At 41.7% G+C, this 20,408-nt stretch overlaps 1 protein-coding gene across 1 annotated transcript; it reads left to right on the top strand.

Annotated features, from left to right (window-relative positions):
* The first annotated feature begins 3,301 nt into the window (after positions 1-3,301).
* LOC149460314 (uncharacterized) lies at positions 3,302-20,336 on the top strand. Its single transcript, XM_089679849.1, has 2 exons — positions 3,302-3,594; positions 14,717-20,336. Exon 2 carries the CDS (start codon positions 14,809-14,811, stop codon positions 16,180-16,182), a length of 1,374 nt encoding a protein of 457 aa, XP_089535975.1. The 5' UTR covers positions 3,302-3,594; positions 14,717-14,808; the 3' UTR covers positions 16,183-20,336.
* The last annotated feature ends 72 nt before the right edge of the window (positions 20,337-20,408 follow it).

The raw sequence follows: 20,408 nt of genomic DNA, 5'->3' as shown, positions 1-20,408 counted from the left end.
CGGGGCTGCCATTCATTCTGAATAGCACCCCCCATGCATCTCAGCCCACAGTACAATTGCAGATGCGGGAACCACATGGTCAAAAAGACCATGTGGTTTCCCTGCAGCCGCGTTTTCCAAAAGGTGCATTATTTTGTGTGGATACGCAGGCACAGCCCATGCCCGACCACACACGAACCATGCGGCCCACAACAGTGAGATCCAGGGCTAACTGTATGAAAAAAACTGATCGGTCTGACAATTTTTCATTCGAATTTCTGTCCACGTTCTGTATGGCCAGTTTACGAACGTTGTATTAACATTCGCTGATTTTTCGAATGATTTGTGAAATCAAATTAACGTTCGCTTTCAACTGCAATGGCGAGAAAATTCAAGGAGCAAGAAGGAATTTTTTCCTGGAATGTACAAATTTCTATAGCTGGCCAAAAATTAGTAGAAAAACGAACAAAAAAGCAATCTTTCGATCCAACATTCGATGGCCCAGTCATTGTATAGGAAATTTTCCAGCGAATTTCAACAATTTTTCAGATTGTTGTAAGCATCAAGCAATGTTTTTTTTTCTGCTTGATTTCTACTACAGGCATACCTCGGTTTACAAAAGCCTCGGTTAACGTAATTTTCGGTTTATGAATGAAAATCCATTGAAAATAATGCCTTGGTTTACAAATTGTTTTCGCAATACGAATAGATTAATTGGTTTTCAATGCATTTTTTTAATCATGTCCCTGTATAGTACTATGCCTTTAACCTCCCTGGCGGTATTCCCGAGTGTAGCTTGGGGTAAAGTCTCAGAACCACAAACGGTAACCCCGAGCTACACTCGGGCTTACCATGCGGCGCTGCTCCGCGATCCCTCGATCACTTACCTTGTACTGCACTCCCGCGATGTCCCTCCTGTAATGTCCTCTGACCGATGCTGGCATCTGTCATCTGGGTTCCGTCCCCTGCGAGCGTCGGGACGTATGGGGACGGAACTGGCGGGAAATTTAAAAATGTTAAAAAGTGACATTCACTAAAATCACATAGTAAAACATTACTGTATCAAAGCATTTCACATACATTTTGTCCCGAGTGCTTTGTCCTGTGCCCTGCCTGCATTTTTACTGTTCTTTCTGTTTGGAAACTGAGAAACGTCCATGGCGTCCAAAAAGCGTCCCTTTAGGTCAAAAGTGGTTTTAGACCAGCTAGAGAACAGCGATAGTAAATTAGAACTACTTGCAGAATTGACTGATAATGATTAGTGGGGAAATTTGTCATCAGACACTGAAAACGATTCTGTGACTTTGCTCAGTGATGTGCGAACTTGGCGCTATATTTCAAATTTCACTGTTTTTGGTTTGATTATATTATTGAATTAAATTTATTATTATTATTATTATATTATTATTTTTTATGATTATTAAATTATAATTTATGATTTCATGTTTCAAGTTTTATCCTACCCGGGATGTTTACTAGACTCTTGTTCAGACAGATTTCAGTGAGTTATTCCTAAAAATTACAGGCCTACAATAAAAAAAATACATATTTCCATGCAAAAAAATGTACCGCTTTGAGCACAGAAATATGGACATAATCAGACCGCCAGGGAGGTTAAAGTGCACTTTATTAAGAGTTTTGAACAGATAAAACTTTTTTTTACTTTTTTCTCACCTTCGGAATGGATTTATTGGTTTTCAATGCATTTACGAATTAATTGTTAATCATGTCCCTGTACAGTATTTATGCCTTTAAAGTGCACTTTATAAAGAGTTTTGAACAGATAAAATATTTTTTTTTTTTACTTTTTTCTGACCTCTGGAAAGGACTAATTGGTTTTCAATGCATTCCTATGGGAAACGCGTTTTGGTTTACAAACTTTTTACAATACAAAAAGTCCCGCAGAACGAATTAAATTCATAAGAGCAGGGCCCTCGAACCCCTCGTGTATTGTATTGTTACTGTCTTGTCTCATGTTCTGTTCCCCTTGCTACTGTACAGCGCTGAGCAAACCCTTTGGCGCTATATAAATACTGTATAATAATAATAAACAGCGATACGCCTGTACTATACTACTGCTCTTGCACATTTCACTTACATTTTTTTGAGGGATTGACTTAGCCCTGGTTCACATCTGTCGTGCGGGACGACATTTGCATGGGCACAAGAGCCCATTCATTTGAAAAGACTCCTGTGCCCCAGGACATGCAGGGAAGAAGTCCCTGCACTACATTTGGAATCGCAGCCCACACGGGAACTGAGGTTTCCAGTACGGTTGCCATTTCCAGTGTGGGCGGCGCGCCATTAGAATTAATGGCACCCGCATTCCTCTGTGCGGGTGGTGCTAGAATAGAAATGCGATCTGCATTGCAATACATCCAATACATGGAGCCCAGAGAGAACCTGTTACCTAAAAATTATCACATATGGGGACTTTGTGTCCCTTATGTGCTGAATATTTTTTTTTTGCAAAAAAATTAAAGTTACTCCCAAGCACATAACATCCCCACCCCCTAAAAAAAGTTGAGCCCCCGCACCTCCACATATACGTGCATACAAACGTAAACGCACATGTCAGGACGCCTATGCATGAAAACATCAATTGCAATCCACGTTACATATGGCCGTGCACGCCAGAGTGGGAGCAATAATTGCAGCACCAGACCTCCTGCGAAACACTAAACTGATGACCTGCAGAGGCTTTTGTAGCGTCACCTATAGAAATTATAGGGTACTGAAACTTGTCGCCATATCACGGGCGCACACAAATTTAAGGTTTGACATGTTTGGTATCTGTTTACTCAGTGCAACGCCATCTTTTATATTTGACCAAAAATGTAGATCATTTATTGCGTTTGTTTGCCCTATAATTCACTTTAGTGTATTTTTTTTTACTGAAATGTTGCGTTTCTTAGACCTCTGTGGTAATATCATGCGACATACAAACTTGGCACTACCGCAATTTTATTCTCTAGGGGTGTATGCTCTTAGAAAATATATCATGTTTGGGGGGTTGTGTAATCTACAGGCCTAAAATAATGTTGTAATCGTGTGTGGAAAAAAATGCAAAAACTGCTGTGGCACTGCAAGGGTTGAATGTTCTGAGCCTTTTCGTACAAATTTTCCTTGCAAATTCTCCCAGTGTACTCCCGGCACAGCCGAGGACAGCCCCGTGTACAGGCGGCAGAGCACATGCCCCCGGAAACTGCTCGGACACACAGCTGACCCTGAACCGCATGGGAACTTCAACTCCCAGAATGCACTGCTATGAGGCCTGACTTCACACCATTGCATTGTGGGAGTTGCAGTTCATAGGGCGGAATCACCAGCTTCTCTAGGAATGGCTTCCTGGCAGCTCACATGGGAAGGCGGGAAGGATTGTGGGAATTGTAGTTTGCTGTGATTCCCTCCAGCAGACAATAGAAGCAGGCCAACACAAACCGTGCCTGCTGGGCTGGTAGAAGTGAGACCTCCAGCCTGTACTCCAATCGGCTCCTACGTCACAGCAGTGCGAAGGGAGCTGCCTCTCCGGGAGAGCACCGACCGAGCCCACGACAATAGGCGTGCATGCCTGGTGTCATTCCTGTGTTGTCCTGTAGGCGGCCTCCAGGAGGGGTAAGTAGGGAGAGAGCAGGGGCAGTACGTGCGTTGTATGCTGTGCGCGGCCCCGACTAGGAGGGCTTCATAGCAGCGATCGGGGTGCACGTGTGCGACATAGAGGGAGAGCAGGCTCACTTTAATCGCTGGAGTCCCTGAGGGCTCATTCACACGGGCACAACAAAACGCTGCGTTCAGATACAGCCAGATACTTATCTACTCCTCTCAATGCAGCACTATAGAAATCGATGAGCCCATACACTCAGCAGTGTCTACACACAATTGTGAGGAGTCATACACAAAACAAAAAGTAGGACACAGCTGCAGAATGTATGTGTGTATGCCTAGAAAGGTGAATACACGTATAAAGCAATAGAAAATGCACGCAGAGGAGCATAAACGCATATAAAGGTGCATAAACAGATATAGAGGTACATGTATAAAGGTTCAAAAACACATAGAGGTACATAAACATGTATAAAGGTTCAAAAACACATATAGAGGTGCATAAACATGTATAAAGGTTCAAAAACACATATAGAGGTTAATAAACACGTATAAAGGTTCATAAACACGTATAGAGGTGCATAAACACGTATAGAGGTGCATAAACACGTATAAAGGTACATAAACACATATAGAGGTACATAAACACGTATAGAGGTGCATAAACACGTATAGAGGTACATAAACACATATAGAGGTGCATAAACACGTATAGAGGTGCATAAACACGTATAGAGGTGCATAAACACGTATAGAGGTGCATAAACACGTATAAAGGTACATAAACACATATAGAGGTGCATAAATGCACATAAAGGTAAATAACGCAAAGGAGCTTAAACAGGTATAAATGCATGTAAAGGTGCATAAACATGTATAGCAACACATATAAAGGTACATAAATGCACATAAAGGTGAATAAACATTTATAAAGACACATAAATGCACACAAACACGTACAAAGGCACATAAACACAGATAAAGGTGCATAAGCATGTATTACGGGAAAAAAAATGCTCATACACACATATAAATGTAAATGAAGGTGAATAAACAAGTATAAAGGCACAGAAAACGCACACAAAGGTGCATAAACATGTATAACGACACATAAACACATATAAAAGCACATAAATGCACATAAAGGTAAATAAACATGTATAAAGGCACATAAATGCACACAAAGGAGCTTAAACACGTATAAAGGTGCATAAATGCATTTAAAGGTACACATGAAGGAGCATAAACATGTATAAAGGCACATAAACACAGATAAAGGTGTATAAGCATGTATAATGGAAAAAAATGCTCATACACACAAAAGCAAATGAAGGTGAATAAACATGTATAAAGGCACAGAAAACGCACACAAAGGTGCATAAATGCACATAAAGGTGCATAAACATGTAAAACGTACAAATAACGACACCTAAACACATATAAAGGTACATAAATGCATATAAAGGTGAATAAACATGTATAAAGACACACAAAGGAGCTTAAACACGTATAAAGGTGCATAAACATGTATAAAGACACACAAAGGAGCTTAAACACGTATAAAGGTGCATAAACGCATTTAAAGGTACATAAACACATGAAGGAGCATAAACATGTATAAAGGTACATAAACACAGATAAAGGTGCATAACCATGTATATCAGGAAAAAAATGCTCATACACACATATAAATGCAAATGAAGGTGAATAAACATGTATAAAGGCACAGAAAACGCACACAAAAGTGCATAAATGCATATAAAGGTGCATAAACATGTATAACGACACATAAACACATAAAAGTACATATATGCACATATAGGTGAATAAACATGTATAAAGGCACAGAAAACACACACAAAGGTGCATAAGCATGTATAAGGAGTTAATGAAGGCCCCATGAACACGTATAAATGCACATAAAGATGAATAAACATGTATAAAGGCACATAAATGCACACAAAGGAGCTTAAACGCCGATAAACGTGCACAAACGCACATAAAGGTGCATAAATGCTTTTAAAGGTACATAAACACATGAAGGAGCATAAACCTATAAAGGTACATAAACACAGATAAAGGTGCATAACCATGTACAACAGGCAAATAAACATGTATAAAGTCACAAACGCACACAAAGGCGCATAAACACATATAAAGGTGCACAAATATTACACTGTAACTGTACTGTCTGCCCTCACATTGTAAAGCGCTGTGCAGACTGTTGGCTCTATATAATCCTGTATCCTATATTATCCTGTGTAATAATAATATTAATTACATATAAACGTACATAAGGTGCATAAGTACATATAAAAGCACATAAATACATATAAATGTACATAAACGCACATGAAGTCGCATAAATATGTATAAAGGTACATAAATGTAGATAAAAGTACATAAACATTTATATTGTGAAGAGCTGAGCAAATTGTTGGCGCTATATAAATACGTTCTATAGACTTCAATGGAAACCCTGCAGAAAACGCATGTATTGCATTTTTGCAGCATTTCTAATGCGTTTTAAATCTGCCTAGCAACAAGAAAAATAAAAAAAAATCGTTCTATAGACTTCAATGGAAACACTGCAGAAAAGCATGTGTTGCGTTTTTGCAGCGTTTTTGATGTGTTTTGCGTTTTATATCTGCCTAGCAACAAGAAAAATGTAAAAAATGCAGAAAAAAAATTGCTAAACATGGCAAAAAACGCAGGTGCAAAAACGCAATGCAGAAACGGCTCGAACGCAACCTGCGTAGGTGTGAACCTAGCCTAATGGACGGTTGGCTTTCAATGGACTGCCAGTCCATTTCCACCCAACTACCTCCAATGTGACCTGCCCAGACAGAGGGGATTGGATCCCCTTCATTCTACAGCTGATGCTACTGGCGGTTGTAGAACGTTCAGCGTGCGTGAGGTCTGAGGTACAGCTAAAGGCAAAACGTTTTTTAATTTTGGATGGAGTGGAAAAGGATTAGCACCTCTATCAGGATTGTATTGCCGTCTGTGTCCCCGTTGGAGGGATTCACTCCTTCTATTTGTCCTGTGACCGTTATCACAAGTGATAGTAAAAGAAAAAACCCAATTTTGTGTTGTCACCAAAACCATAATAGAGGGGAAATCTTCCTATGGGGACACTAGTTCTAGCGACACCCTGGGATTTGCTCTCACTTCCTGCTTGACTGTGGGACAGAAAGTGAAGGAAATTCTCCCTAATGGGAAACCACCAAAACAGGAAAAAAGAGAAAATCTATGAAAATTTACCACTTCAACATCAGGCACTTCCACCCCCTTCCTGCAACTTGCCCTCCCAAGGATTTACCCCCCTTCCTCACCAGGCCATTTTTTTTCGTTACGGTGCTGTGTTACTTTAACTGACAATTGCACGGTCATGCAACGCTGCACCCAGATGAAATTTAAGTCCTTTTTTTTCCCCACAAATAGAGCTTTCTTTCGGTGGTATCTGATCGCCTGTGCTTTTTTTTTTATTTGCGCTATAAACAAAAAAGGCCAACAATTTTGGAAAAAAAAAACCCCAATATTTTTTACTTTTTGTTATTAACCACTTCCAGCCCGGACACTTTTACCCCCTTCCTGACCAGGGCAATTTTCAGCTTTCAGAGCTATCACACTTTGAATGACAATTGCGCGGTCATGCAACACTGTACCTAAATGAATTTTTTACCATTTTTTTGAGACATTATTTTGGTGGTATTTATTCACCGGTGGGATTTTTATTTTTTTTGCTATGTAAATGAAATGTCCAAAAATTTTGAAAAAAAGTGTTTTTTTTATACAATTTTGCAAATAAATAATATTTCATCATAAATCTTGGCCAAAATTTATTCCGTTATCTTTTTAGTAAAAAAAAAAAAAAAATCCAAATTTAGTTTATAACCAAAAATTATAGTTTTTAAACTTTTTTTTTTACATTTTTATTTTATTTTTTATTATTTTTTTATTTATTTTTTTTACATACTGTCACCCTAGCAGTACAGTGTCACCATGGTGACACTGTACTACTTGTGGGGTGTGATGAAGGTTTTTTTTTTGTTTGCTTTTTTTTACACTGATTGCTTTTACACCCATATAGGATGTAAAAGCAATCATTTCTCTTTCTCTCTGTCTGCATTCTTGCAGCCATTGAGAAGTACTGAGTGAGCTGTGATTGGTCACAGCTTGTCACATGGTACAAGGCTGTTGTGAATAGCCTTGTACCATGTGACCTCTGTGATCATTCACAGATTTCACACGTAGTAAGCACGGATGTCACAAGTGGCATCTTGCTTACTACTTTGCATGTGATCACTGATTGGCCAATCAGTGATCACATGATTGGGACCTCGTACAGAGGTCCCGTCCGACGATCAGTGTTTCACTGTGTCTGGAGGACACAGCGGGCACTGGATCGCGGTGCTGCGCACTCCCAGAGAGCGCGCACAAGCAGGGGGTGGGGAGGCCGTTTATAAACGGCCACCCGACCCTGCACTGCCACTGTCCCGCTGTTTATATATAACGGCCGGACGGGAGGTGGTTAAACACATCCAGTAAAAAAAAATGTTAAAAAATCAAAATTCGTCATAAATTTCGGCCAAAATGTATTCTGCTCCATGTCTTTGCTAAAAAAACAAAAATCCCAATACGTGTAAATTAATTTTGTAGCTGCTGACTTTTATTTTTTTACAGGGTGAGTGTAACTCCGCTTTAAGGCTAGGTACACACCTATGCAGTGTGATCCATTTCTGCAGTGCTTTATGCGGTGTGTTTTGCTTTTTTTTTGCACATGCGGTTTTTATGCGTTTTGCTTTTTTTTTTTTCAACTTGTTGCTGGCAGAATAAAACTCAAAACGCATCACAAAAACACTACATGCTTTTCTGCAGCATCTCCATTGAAGTCTATACAACCAAAAACACAACGTTTTGCTTTTTAAAAAAACGTTCCTGACCCTTTCCAAAAAACGCACCAGGCGGAGATGTGAACGTGTCCCATGGGAAATCATGTTAAATGGACTGCCCTGCGGTTCTGGAAACTGCATGGGTGTGAATCTAGACTTAAGTCCTCATGCACACGGGGCGTTTTAAAAATGCTGGTAGCATCAGCTGTCTAAAGTCACGTTAAAAATGCAAGTTTTTCTGCATTTTTTTTGTGCTTTTGCATTAGCGTTTAGCTGCATTGTTCCACGTTTGCGTTTTTTAATCACTTGCCGCCCTGCCACTGCATATATACGTGTGCAGGGCAGCACTGGGGCGCAAAAGCTCGTTTTAAGACGGGCTCTGCGCTCCCGACGTTTTCTTTGGCAGGGGGCGCGCGCGCGCTCCCGCCGACCCACAGGTGACACCATTTGATCCCGGAGGGATCAATCATTCGATTTCAGCCAGTGATGTCTGGCTGAAATCAGATGATCGCTCCCTGTCTTATCCTGTCCTGTGTTGACATTTACACAGGACAGGATATGATGTCATTCTTCTCTGCCTGGACACATTCCATTCCAGACAGAGAAGAAGACATACAAACAGTGAGTAAAACAGCACATACCCACAGTTAGAACACTCTAGGTCACATTTAACCCCTTGATCGCCCCCCCCCCCCCAGTTAACCTCTTCACTGCCCTGTCACCAGTGTCACTGATCAGTGAACCGATTTTTACTGATCACTGTATCAGTGTCGCTGGTGACTTCCGAGAGTGTTAGCGCCCCTCCCAGATAGCGCCAGTTTGCCCGCCAGTACACCAGTAATCCCATTTAACCCCTTGATCGCCCCCCCCCCCCAGTTAACCCCTTCACTGCCCTGTCACCAGTGTCATTGATTACAGTGAACAGATTTTTACTGATCACTGTATTAGTGTCACTGGTGACTTTCGATAGTGTTAGCGCCCCTCCCAGATAGCGCCAGTTTGCCCGCTAATGCACAGGATTTCTTTTTACCAAAAACATGTAGCAGAATACATTTTGGATTAAATTTATGACTAACTTTGAGTTTACGATATATTTTTTATAGCTGAAAGTAGAAAATATTGTTTTTTTTCAAAATGTTCGTGTTTTTTTTGTTTATAGCGCAAAAAATAAAAAGCGCACAGGTGATAAAATACCACCAAAAGAAAGCTCTATTTGTGTGAAAAAAAGGACGTAAATTCTGTTTGGGTACAGCATTGCATGACCACGCAATTATCATTTGAATTAGTGCAGCGCCAAACAGCAAAGAAAGGCCTGGTCATTAAGGGGGGTAAATCCTCAGGAGCTCAAGTGGTTAAAGAAAAAATTATTTTTGTTACAAAAAAAATGCCCCAAAACGCCGGTTTACCGCGTTTTACTGCATTGTTCCGCGTTTACCAGCGTTAGAGTGTTTTTACAGCTAAAAAACCTCTAGAAACCCACTAGTCCTGGGTGTTTTTTTTTTTTTTTTTTTTTAGCCAAAAAATGCCCCTGGCAGAAAACGCTGATTAAAGCCTATGTGTGCATGGACACATAGGATAACATGTTGGGAAGTTTACTGGCTGTAGAAAAAAAACGTCAAAAGACAAAAACAGCCGCTGTAAAAATGTCCAGTGTGCATGAGGACTTGACGGCAACAACTACTCCCTGCATACAGCTCTGATTACATATGTACACTGTATGGCTTGTTCATTCCTATGGCTGCTTTGTACCCATTGTTGGCTCCAGCCACTAAGAGGAGAGGACAGACCAGGCCATAGGAACAAATGGGTCAAGTGATACGCTTGCACATGACTTGTTTTTTTCTGCAGGAAGGCACAATAAAGAACCCAGGAGCAGGGATGAGGGTATTTTACTGTTAGTCATTGGTCACACCGCTGCGATTTACAGTCAGGTCCATAAATATTGGGACATCGACACAATTCTAACATTTTTGGCTCTATACACCACCACAATGGATTTGAAATGAAACAAACAAGATGTGCTTTTACTGCAGACTGTCAGCTTTAATTTGAGGGTATTTACATCCAAATCAGGTGAACGGTGTAGGAATTACAACAGTTTGCATATGTGCCTCCCACTTGTTTAGGGACCAAAAGTAATGGGACAATTAGCTTCTCAGCTGTTCCATGGCCAGGTGTGTGTTATTCCCTCATTATCCCAATTACAATGAGCAGATAAAAGGTTCAGAGTTCATTTCAAGTGTGCTATTTGCATTTGGAATCTGTTGCTGTCAACTCTCAAGATGAGATCCAAAGAGCTGTTACTATCAGTGAAGCAAGCCATCATTAGGCTGAAAAAACAAAACAAACCCATCAGAGAGATAGCAAAAACATTAGGCGTGGCCAAAACAACTGTTTGGAACATTCTTAAAAAGAAGGAACGCACCGGTGAGCTCAGCAACACCAAAAGACCCGGAAGACCACGGAAAACAACTGTGGTGGATGACCAAAGAATTCTTTCCCTGGTGAAGAAAACACCCTTCACAACAGTTGGCCAGATCAAGAACACTCTCCAGGAGGTAGGTGTATGTGTGTCAAAGTCAACAATCAAGAGAAGACTTCACCAGAGTGAATACAGAGGGTTCACCACAAGATGGAAACCATTGGTGAGCCTCAAAAACAGGAAGGCCAGATTAGAGTTTGCCAAACGACATCTAAAAAAGCCTTCACAGTTCTGGAACAACATCCTATGGACAGATGAGACCAAGATCAACTTGTACCAGAGTGATGGGAAGAGAAGAGTATGGAGAAGGAAAGCAACTGCTCATGATCCTAAGCATACCACCTCATCAGTGAAGCATGATGGTGGTAGTGTCATGGCGTGGGCATGTATGGCTGCCAGTGGAACTGCTTCTCTTGTATTTATTGATGATGTGACTGCTGACAAAAGCAGCAGGATAAATTCTGAAGTGTTTCGGGCAATATTATCTGCTCATATTCAGCCAAATGCCTCAGAACTCATTGGATGCCGCTTCACAGTGCAGATGGACAATGACCCAAAGCGTACTGCAAAAGCAACCAAAGAGTTTTTTAAGGGAAAGAAGTGGAATGTTATGCAATGGCCAAGTCAATCACCTGACCTGAATCCGATTGAGCATGCATTTCACTTGCTGAAGACAAAACTGAAGGGAAAATGCCCCAAGAACAAGCAGGAACTGAAGACAGTTGCAGTAGAGGCCTGGCAGAGCATCACCAGGGATGAAACCCAGCGTCTGGTGATGTCTATGCATTCCAGACTTCAGGCTGTAATTGACTGCAAAGGTTTTGAAACCAAGTATTAAAAAGTGAAAGTTTGGTTTATGATTATTATCTGTCCCATTACTTTTGGTCCCTTAACAAGTGGGAGGCACATATGCAAACTGTTGTAATTCCTACACCGTTCACCTGATTTTGATGTAAATACCCTCAAATTAAAGCTGACAGTCTTCAGTTAAAGCACATCTTGTTCGTTTCATTTCAAATCCATTGTGGTGGTGTATAGAGCCAAAAATGTTAGAATTGTGTCGATGTCCCAATATTTATGGACCTGACTGTAAAACTGCGCAATTTGTGTGCGATTTCTGAAGATATTATTGCTACTTTTCAACGATTTTGCAATTTGCAGTGTGATTCCATTACATTCTATGTATGTGAAATTGCAACAAAACTGCAGAAAAAGTCATGCAAGTGCTTTAGAAATCGTGCTGCAGCAAATTGCACATGTTAAGACACTGACATTCATATTCATTGGATGCAATTTCAGGTGCGTTTTCAATTCGCAAATCACACCTGAAATTGCACCGATATGGCCAGGCACTTAAGCTTCGTTCGCACCAATGCGTTTTTTAGTGCTTTTTGCAGAAACGCACTACAGTCCATGTAACATGGTTTCCTATGGAACATGTTCACCTCTTTGCTTTTTCGAGCTGCTGTGTTTTTAGAAAAGGTCAGGGACTTTTTAAAAGCAAAAAGCAGCGTGGTTGCTACAATAGAGTTCAATGTAGAAGCTGCTGAAATGCATGGTAGTGCGTTTTTTGCCACGTTCTGCATTTTTATTCTGCCCAGCAACAAAAAAAATTCCACTTTAACCAAAAAACAAAAAAAGTTGATCAAATTGCAGTAATAAGGTGTGTAGAAAAAAGCAAAACAAACTGCAAAGAGCACTGGAGAAAGCATCAAACACAAAATGCATATACACTATATTGCCAAAAGTATTGGGCCGCCTGCCTTTAGGTGCACATGAACTTTAATGGCATCCCAGTCTTAGTCCGTAGGGTTCAATATGGAGTTGGCCCACCCTGTGTAGCTATAGCAGCTTCAACTCTTCTGGGAAGGCTGTCCACAAGGTTTAGGAGTGTGTCTATGGGAATGTTTGACCATTCTTTCAGAAGCACATTTGTGAGGTCAGGCACTGATGTTGGATGAGAATACCTGGCTCACAGTCCCTGCTCTAATTCATCCCAAAGGTGTTCTATCAGGTTGAGGTCGGGACTCTGTGCAGGACGGTCAAGTTCCTCCACCCCAAACTCTCTCATCCATGTCTTTATGGACCCGTGGTTGATTGTTTAGGCCTGCTCAGTGTCTCACAGCCTGCTGCTCTGATTACTTTCCCTGTATTCTAGAACAGGGATCTTCAAACTTTCTAAGCAAAGGGCCAATTTACTATCCTTCAGACTTTGAGGGGGCCGGATTATAGCCAGTGCGTGTATAAAATGCTCTGGTGTAAATCGTGCCCTATCATTGGTGTCAGCGGGAGGAATAGTGCCACATTGTAAGTATAAGTGGAAGGAACTGTGCTCCATTGTTAGTGTTAGTGGGCAGAAGAGTGCCCCATTCTTTGTGTCAGTGGGAGGAATAGTGCCTAAGCATTGGTGTCAGTTAGAATAGTGCCCTATCATAGGTGTCTACACAAGAAATAGTGCCCTCTCATTGGTGTCAGTTGGAGGTTTAGTTGCCCATCATTGGTGTCAGTGGGAGGACGTGTGCCTCATTGACATCAGTGGGAGGAATAGTGCCCCTTCATTGGTGTCAGTAGGAGGTATAGTACCCTGTCATTAGTGTCTGTGGAAGGAATAGTGCCTCATTGTTATCAGTTTGAGGAATAGTGCCCCAAGGGCCAAATGAAGGCAAACAAAGGGCAGCAATTTGGAGACCACTGTTCCAAAGGATTCTAGAATTATAGTGGGAGGAAGGACAGAGTGGGCAGCCTAAATATTTATGGAACTCCAACCAATCCCTGGGGAGGTGTGCCCAGTAGGTGGTGGGAGGTCCCATACTGTAAATATTCTGAGGCTGTAGGGAAGTGTTGGGTCCAGTCCTGCTGGGGGAGACCCCTGTGCCCCTGGGGCAGGAGTGCTAGTGAAGCCTTTGTGAAGACACTGAGGTCCCATCTAGGCTTAGCTGGGGGAGCCTATCTGCAAGCTTGGGTCAGGAGAAAGCTCACTGCAAAGAATCCGTAGGAAGTTGTGAGTGTCCATCTGACCAATGGTGGCGTGAGCCTACACCTCCCTCACCTTAAACAGCCTGGTGGACATCAGAGGGAGTCAACCGATGATCCTGTGGCTGCATGAGTAGAAGATCCATGTGCTGAAGAGTCTGTGAATGTGTACAGCTTTTGGTCTTTGGGCCAGTTCAGCAGGATAGTTAGGGAGTCCTCAGAGTGTCCAGTTCTTCCGTTTTGGGGTATCCCATGCCCTCTAACCCCATACGATTTCTATGTTCCAGTAAAATCCTTAAAAAAAAAAAGTCACCCATGAACTGTTCTTTTGAGCCAGTGGAGGAGTGACGAAAATGCTATGTGTCCGGCCGTTTATTCTCTATCTTGGGGGATGAGGCTAAGTTCACCATTGGCTCTTTGGGGGTGCACTACACCAGCCAGTAATGGGTGATAAGATTCTTATTTTCTTATCTGGTTACTTTATCCTTCAAATTATTTCCGACTTAATTTTTCTTTGAAATTCTTCAAGCTTACATGCAATATCTTAGTACAAGCAATTAGAACTTATCTTAATATATATCCTGATTGTTTGTAAAGGGTTAATGGCTATTCCTTGTAATGAATAAAGCCAGTTGTAATGCAAAATAGGGTATAGGGGTGTGTTGGCTTGTTAGCCCAATGTCAATCACACTAAGTAGCTGTATAGCTTTTCTCTTGTACATGTTTTTTTTATATTTAACAAGTATCTCAGAACTTTACATTTTTTTTGTGTCCTTGTCAACAGCGCTGGGCTTGAGTGTGCAGGAGTAAGCTATTTAATCCTGGCAAGTCAAAGAATTTAAGAGCTACTTTCATGGTTCTGCATGAGAGAAGATCATGGGCCCACCTAGGAAAAGATCCTCATCCAGGATATCTAAAGAAGGTCCTACAACAGAAAAGAAGCAAAGGACCAATAATTATTCAGTAACACCAGACCCCACTGAAGAATGGGTAGAACAGAATATGGGTCCATGTAAGACAGAATTAAACCCAATTGATGAATGGGGAGTAAAGGAAGAGCCAGGAAGAGATCAGTTTGATCCTAATGGAATTAACGGAAAAAACAGAGGCTTGGTAAAAGCATCTCGTTCCTCAGAAGTAGAAAATGTTAAACTAGAAAACTATAACAAAGTTAAAGAAGAGCAGGAGGAATACGACATCACTCAGAGTACAAACCAAGAACTTGGGGGATATTCTTTATGCCCACCAATCAACGTGAACCTTGACCAAAAATGGATAGTGAAAAATGATATGAATCAAAATTTGACCACAGAGGCCGCAGAGAAAATGATAAAGCCATATACTTGTTTCTGTGGAAAAAGTTACACCTGTACCTCACATCTGAATAGACATCATCGGAAGACCCATGGCTCACAAATCCAGCCTAGAGGACACTACAATAGTGTAATCCGTGAAAAGAAACCCGTAGAACGATGTTTTACCTGCCAGTGTGGAAAGCAGTACACCCGCAACTCAAACCTGAGAAGACACCAAAACAGTTGTAGTGAGCAAGTACCGGTTGCAACTACAGAATGTGCTGCCACATATCGTAATGTAGAAGACCAGGAGGAAAAATTTAAGCCCTATGTCTGTGCTTGCGGAAAGAGCTACACATGCTCATCTCATCTATATAGACATCAGAGAACCCACCTGGATGCCAACAGCCAAACCGCCAAGCGCTATATATGTGATTGTGGAAAGGCGTACAGCTGTAGCTCACACCTTTATAGACATCAAAAAACGCACACGGAAGAGAAGGTTCTTCTAGGAGGACGACGCGCAATAAAAGAAGACCCAGAGATCTTGGAGAAAAGGATAAAACCCCATTTGTGTTTCTGTGGGAAGCGTTATACTTGCAGGTCTCATCTCTATAGACATCAAAAGGCTCATCATGTACAGAATTTGCCTCTCATAGAGAACCAGGTGATTGAGGACAGTGACACAGAGAAGCGTTTCAAGTGCGATTGTGGTAAAAGCTACACTAGCAGCTCTCATCTGTATAGACATCAAAGAACGCATCGGGATCAGGAATTGACTGCAGAAGTCAATGACTTAGATCATGATAGTGAGGTTGAGCTTGAGGAATGTAGACAGAAGCCATACACTTGTGAGTGTGGGAAAAGTTTTATTCTCAGCTTTTCCCTTTTACTACACAAGAAAATACATTGTCGGTGGAAGCACACCATGGATTGTGATCCACCAGACCACTGACATGGAGAAAATGTAAAGCCTAAGGCCTCACGCACACTGGGAATTTAGCCCCTGTGCATGAGATCCCAGCATTTTGGTGCGGGCACACCTTCCAGCCCTGCCTGTAAAACTCTGAGATGTTCAAAGCTGTTGGGGCCGGATTGTGCATTGCATGATATTAATGTTTAGGGCAGTATGTGCCAAGGGACAAATGCCCAAAATGCTGACCATTAGTGTGCCAGGAATTCATCATTGCATTCAAACACAATATACCCAATACACATGTTCCTGAAAAATGGCTCTAAATGTTATCGAGTGCTGCAGCGACAACCGTCTGGAAACTGAAGACACAAAGTATGTCACAAGCACACCGAGGATCTTCAAAGCTTTATTCAGTGAGCACATCGTAATGACAGAAGCAACGTTTCGAAGCCTCACAGGACCCCTTCATCAGGCATGTGACACATGGGTCTCATGCCTGATGGAGAGCTGCGAGGATCTGAAACATTTGTGCTCGCAACATACTTTGTGCTTTGGGCATTCGTCCTTGGGTGCATACTGCCCTAAATGTTAGTATCACTTGGTGCACCGTCCAGACCAGCAGCAGCTTTAGTCTCTCATAGAACTTTACAGAATGTTAACAGTGGGGCTGGATGGTACGACTGTTCCTGGAGATCTGGCGTGGGTAGAAGGATCTCATGCATTTGGGCTAAATGCCCAGTGTGCATTAGGCCTAACTGAACTTTCAGTTTAAGTCCTGGTTTACACTGACGAGATGCGGGAACCGTAGCGTATCCTGTGCGTTTCCGGCACCACATTGCAGTTACACAGCGTCTATGCAATCTGCTGCAGGTGTCAATGGTAAATTAATGACACCTCAAAACTGATTGCAAAACACAGTGTGATGCAATTCAGGTGCTGGAAAAAATGGTCATGCACCGTTTTGGTGCGGATGTGCAAATCACACCGCACAGACATCACATGTGATGTGCACAGGAATGTAGTGCAATTCCTGTGTGGATCACATGCGGTGTCTCAAACCACACAAGTGTGAACCCAGTCTAAATCGGCTAAAGAAATTCCAGGTGTTTAAAAACAAGGCATACAAAGGCTTGTATTTTGTTTCTTTTTGTTTTGTTTTTTTAACCCCTTGGTGCTGGTGCCTCCCAACTCTTTAAAGGGTTTTCAATGCCGGGTGGCGGGGTTTGTGATCACGTGACTGCCTCGATTGGCTGTCATAGCGGTCACATGATTGGAAAGGTCCTGATCACAAGTAGAGATTGGGAGCTTTCCGTTAGCCGCCCGTAACTATGCTGGAATCATGCATGGTGCATGCTCTTGGCATAGTTCTGGATACTCATATGTGGCCTCTCGGCGTTAAGACCCACCCGCAAAGAGGCAACATATATGCATACGGCTGGTGGGAGTTAAAGAAAGCAGCCACAGCCTGAGTAGAAAAGCCTATCCCCTGCTGTCATGCAACAGAATTGCTCTCTGTGTGAAAGCAGTGAGTCTGAGCTACAGTTCTTTGATCAGCAAATAGTATGAGTATTTGTGGCTGGAGAGCTGTAGGTGGAATAAACCTGGACTGCTTTTAGCCGATTTAAACGGAAAATTCAGTTGGGCCTCGTGGGGCATATACTGTATAGAAAGTATTTTACTAAGGATGACAAAAGAGACTTTTATTTGTTTTTTATGATTTAGCTTTACTAATTAAGAATACCTTTAAATGTTTGTTGTCACGTAGCATGATTTCATTATCATTTTAGAAAATGTACAATTGTTTGTAAGAAAAATACAGTGTACTCAAAATTATTACTGTCCAAATTAGAGTTTATTCTTCTATGTGTGTCCATGCTTCATCCTTAGCACTTTACAGCCAGGCAGGCCTGAACTAGGCAAACACAACTTGAAGGGTAACTCCACTTTCGTGGGAAAAACAATTGGCAAATAATAATCCTTTAGCGTATACAATTACACCACAAGTAATACTGTAATTGAATTTTATTAAAATTACCTTTTTTTTCTTTTCAATCTTCAGTGCTATAATTTTTTGTAAAATGCAATACAATATGGCTACTTGAAAGCGTTCTGTACACAAATGGTCTACAGAACACCCCCTGAAAATGTCATTTCCTGCTTGTGTGATTGACTCACTGATTTTCCCAGATATCTTCACTAAGATACATATTAGAATTTTGGCATCCCCTGCAACAAAACAATTCATTTTTTGTGAGATCCCAAAAGGAAATTATGTTTAAAGGGATGCAGGCCCTGCCTCATTAGAGCCCTGCAAGTATAAAATCACTCCCATACAGACATACAGATTCACTCTGCACATGGTTACAAACAGATATTTCTCCAGAATAACACAAGGTAGGAATGTGCAACAAAGTTTGTTAAAATCCTCTCAATGTACATAGATCACCCAATGGGGAATGTTTTTTTTTTTCTCAACAAAAGTGGAGTTACTCTTTAAGCTCACAATATATGCCCTGAACTTTGGCTGATTCCTGTTAAACCTGACGAATTTTGAGCTGGCTCGCCAAGCTTCAATTTCAAAATCAAAGGAGCCAGATGGAGGCTTTGTGTCTTTTTAAAGCTTATATCGAGATAATGAAAAAAAAAAAATCACCTCCCTTCCTCCACACATGCACCTCTGGTCCCTGTGCAATTTTTTGTGTCCTGTAATTAGCGGAATTTGTTCTTGGAATTAGAGGTCATGTGACTACCATCTAGACCAGGGTGGACTAAATGGTGGACCATGGTCCATATGTGGACCCAGTGACAGTCCTGTCTGGACCACAGCCTCACCAAATAAATACCAAAGTGTCTTTTCTTGACTGGTGGCTCGCATGTCTACCGCTGCTGCTGTCATCCTCAAGGAAGGGCACAAGATGAGAGGCAGGTCAGGTCAAGATAGAAGACAGGACTTTTCAGGTTAAAAAACTGGTGATTGGTTGTTAGGCTGCGGGATGGTCCAAGCAATCATTCACCTGCCTTTAACATGTAAAGTCCCGCCCTGTGTCCAGACCTGCCGTGCCTCCCATCTTGTGTGAGTAAGGTAGGGACAGTAAAAGGAGTGCGGGGGAGGGGGTGTAGTGCTGCGATGTTATGAAAGGGAGAAGAAAATTTGATGTAATGGCGGGACTGTGAAGTAAATGGGGGGGGGGGGGTAATATGAAGCAAAGGCTGTGAAGTAAAGGGGAGGGGAGACTATGATGTAAAGAGGACTATGGTGTAAGGATGAGGTGGCAGTGATGTGATGGGGGTGGTCTGTGATGGGAAGAGTCTATTTGATGTTGGTTACTGTGAAGGTGGGGGGAGGGGGTTGTGATGTAAAAGGGGTGGATGTTATGTGAAGGGGGGGGGGTCTAGGAAGGATGTAAAGGGGAGACTGTGATGTGAAGGGGAGACCGAGGGCAGTAATGTAAGGGTTTGTTCACACTTGTGCAGAGATCTATGTTTTTCTGCACAGCCACTAGAAAACTATTGTTTCCTATGTGCCCTGTTCACACTGCAACAGTGCCCTTGGGTGCAGAGCAGTGCGGTGGAAAATGCTTTTTACAACGAACTGCAGCTCAGCTGAAGGTTGTCTGTTTCTATGCAACTCAACTGGGCTGCAGTGCGCAAAAATGAATGAAATGTAATTTTGACATTTCAATAAAGTTGAAAAAAAAAGAGGGCACAGTGTGACATAAATGCACACCGCTAGACTAGTTCCTGGACCTCACACTAACATGTGCCCACACAGTAGAACCCTGCATTTTACCATAAGGGCCAGGATATTTGGGGCCTAAAGGGTATGGGGGAAACTCAGGCCTCTTCTGAAAGAAAGTTTTACTGACCAGACCTTCATGAATTTTAATTCAATACCCGATCTAGACCAATCTTTCTGAATTAGGGGTCCTCCTGAGAATGCTAGGGGTTCCTTGAGCAGTGAGCACTGGTGATCTGACCTCCTACCTACACTGACCACTTTTGTTAGGGGTCACCACAACTTTTACTGTCTGAATTTTTTTTGTATTATTGTCCATTTAATTTCAATATTATTACAAACAATGTGCAGAGTAGACGGGTGTAAAAAATAATCTGCCCATGGAGTCAAATATGTATGGTATGTTTGTTATTTATTCTTCTATAAAAAAAATAAAATTCAAACTTTAATGATCACATCAATGTTCCACAAACTTTAGGTATACTTTATTTTAGCAGGAGTGCCCTTGGTCCTAAAATAAGTTTTTCAA

This window comes from Staurois parvus, unplaced genomic scaffold, assembly GCF_062004578.1.
Source record: "Staurois parvus isolate SC_StPar_1 unplaced genomic scaffold, SC_StPar_1.0 ptg000232l, whole genome shotgun sequence".
NCBI classification, from domain to species: domain Eukaryota; kingdom Metazoa; phylum Chordata; class Amphibia; order Anura; family Ranidae; genus Staurois; species Staurois parvus.
This window is presented reverse-complemented; position numbering and strand designations above follow the sequence as displayed.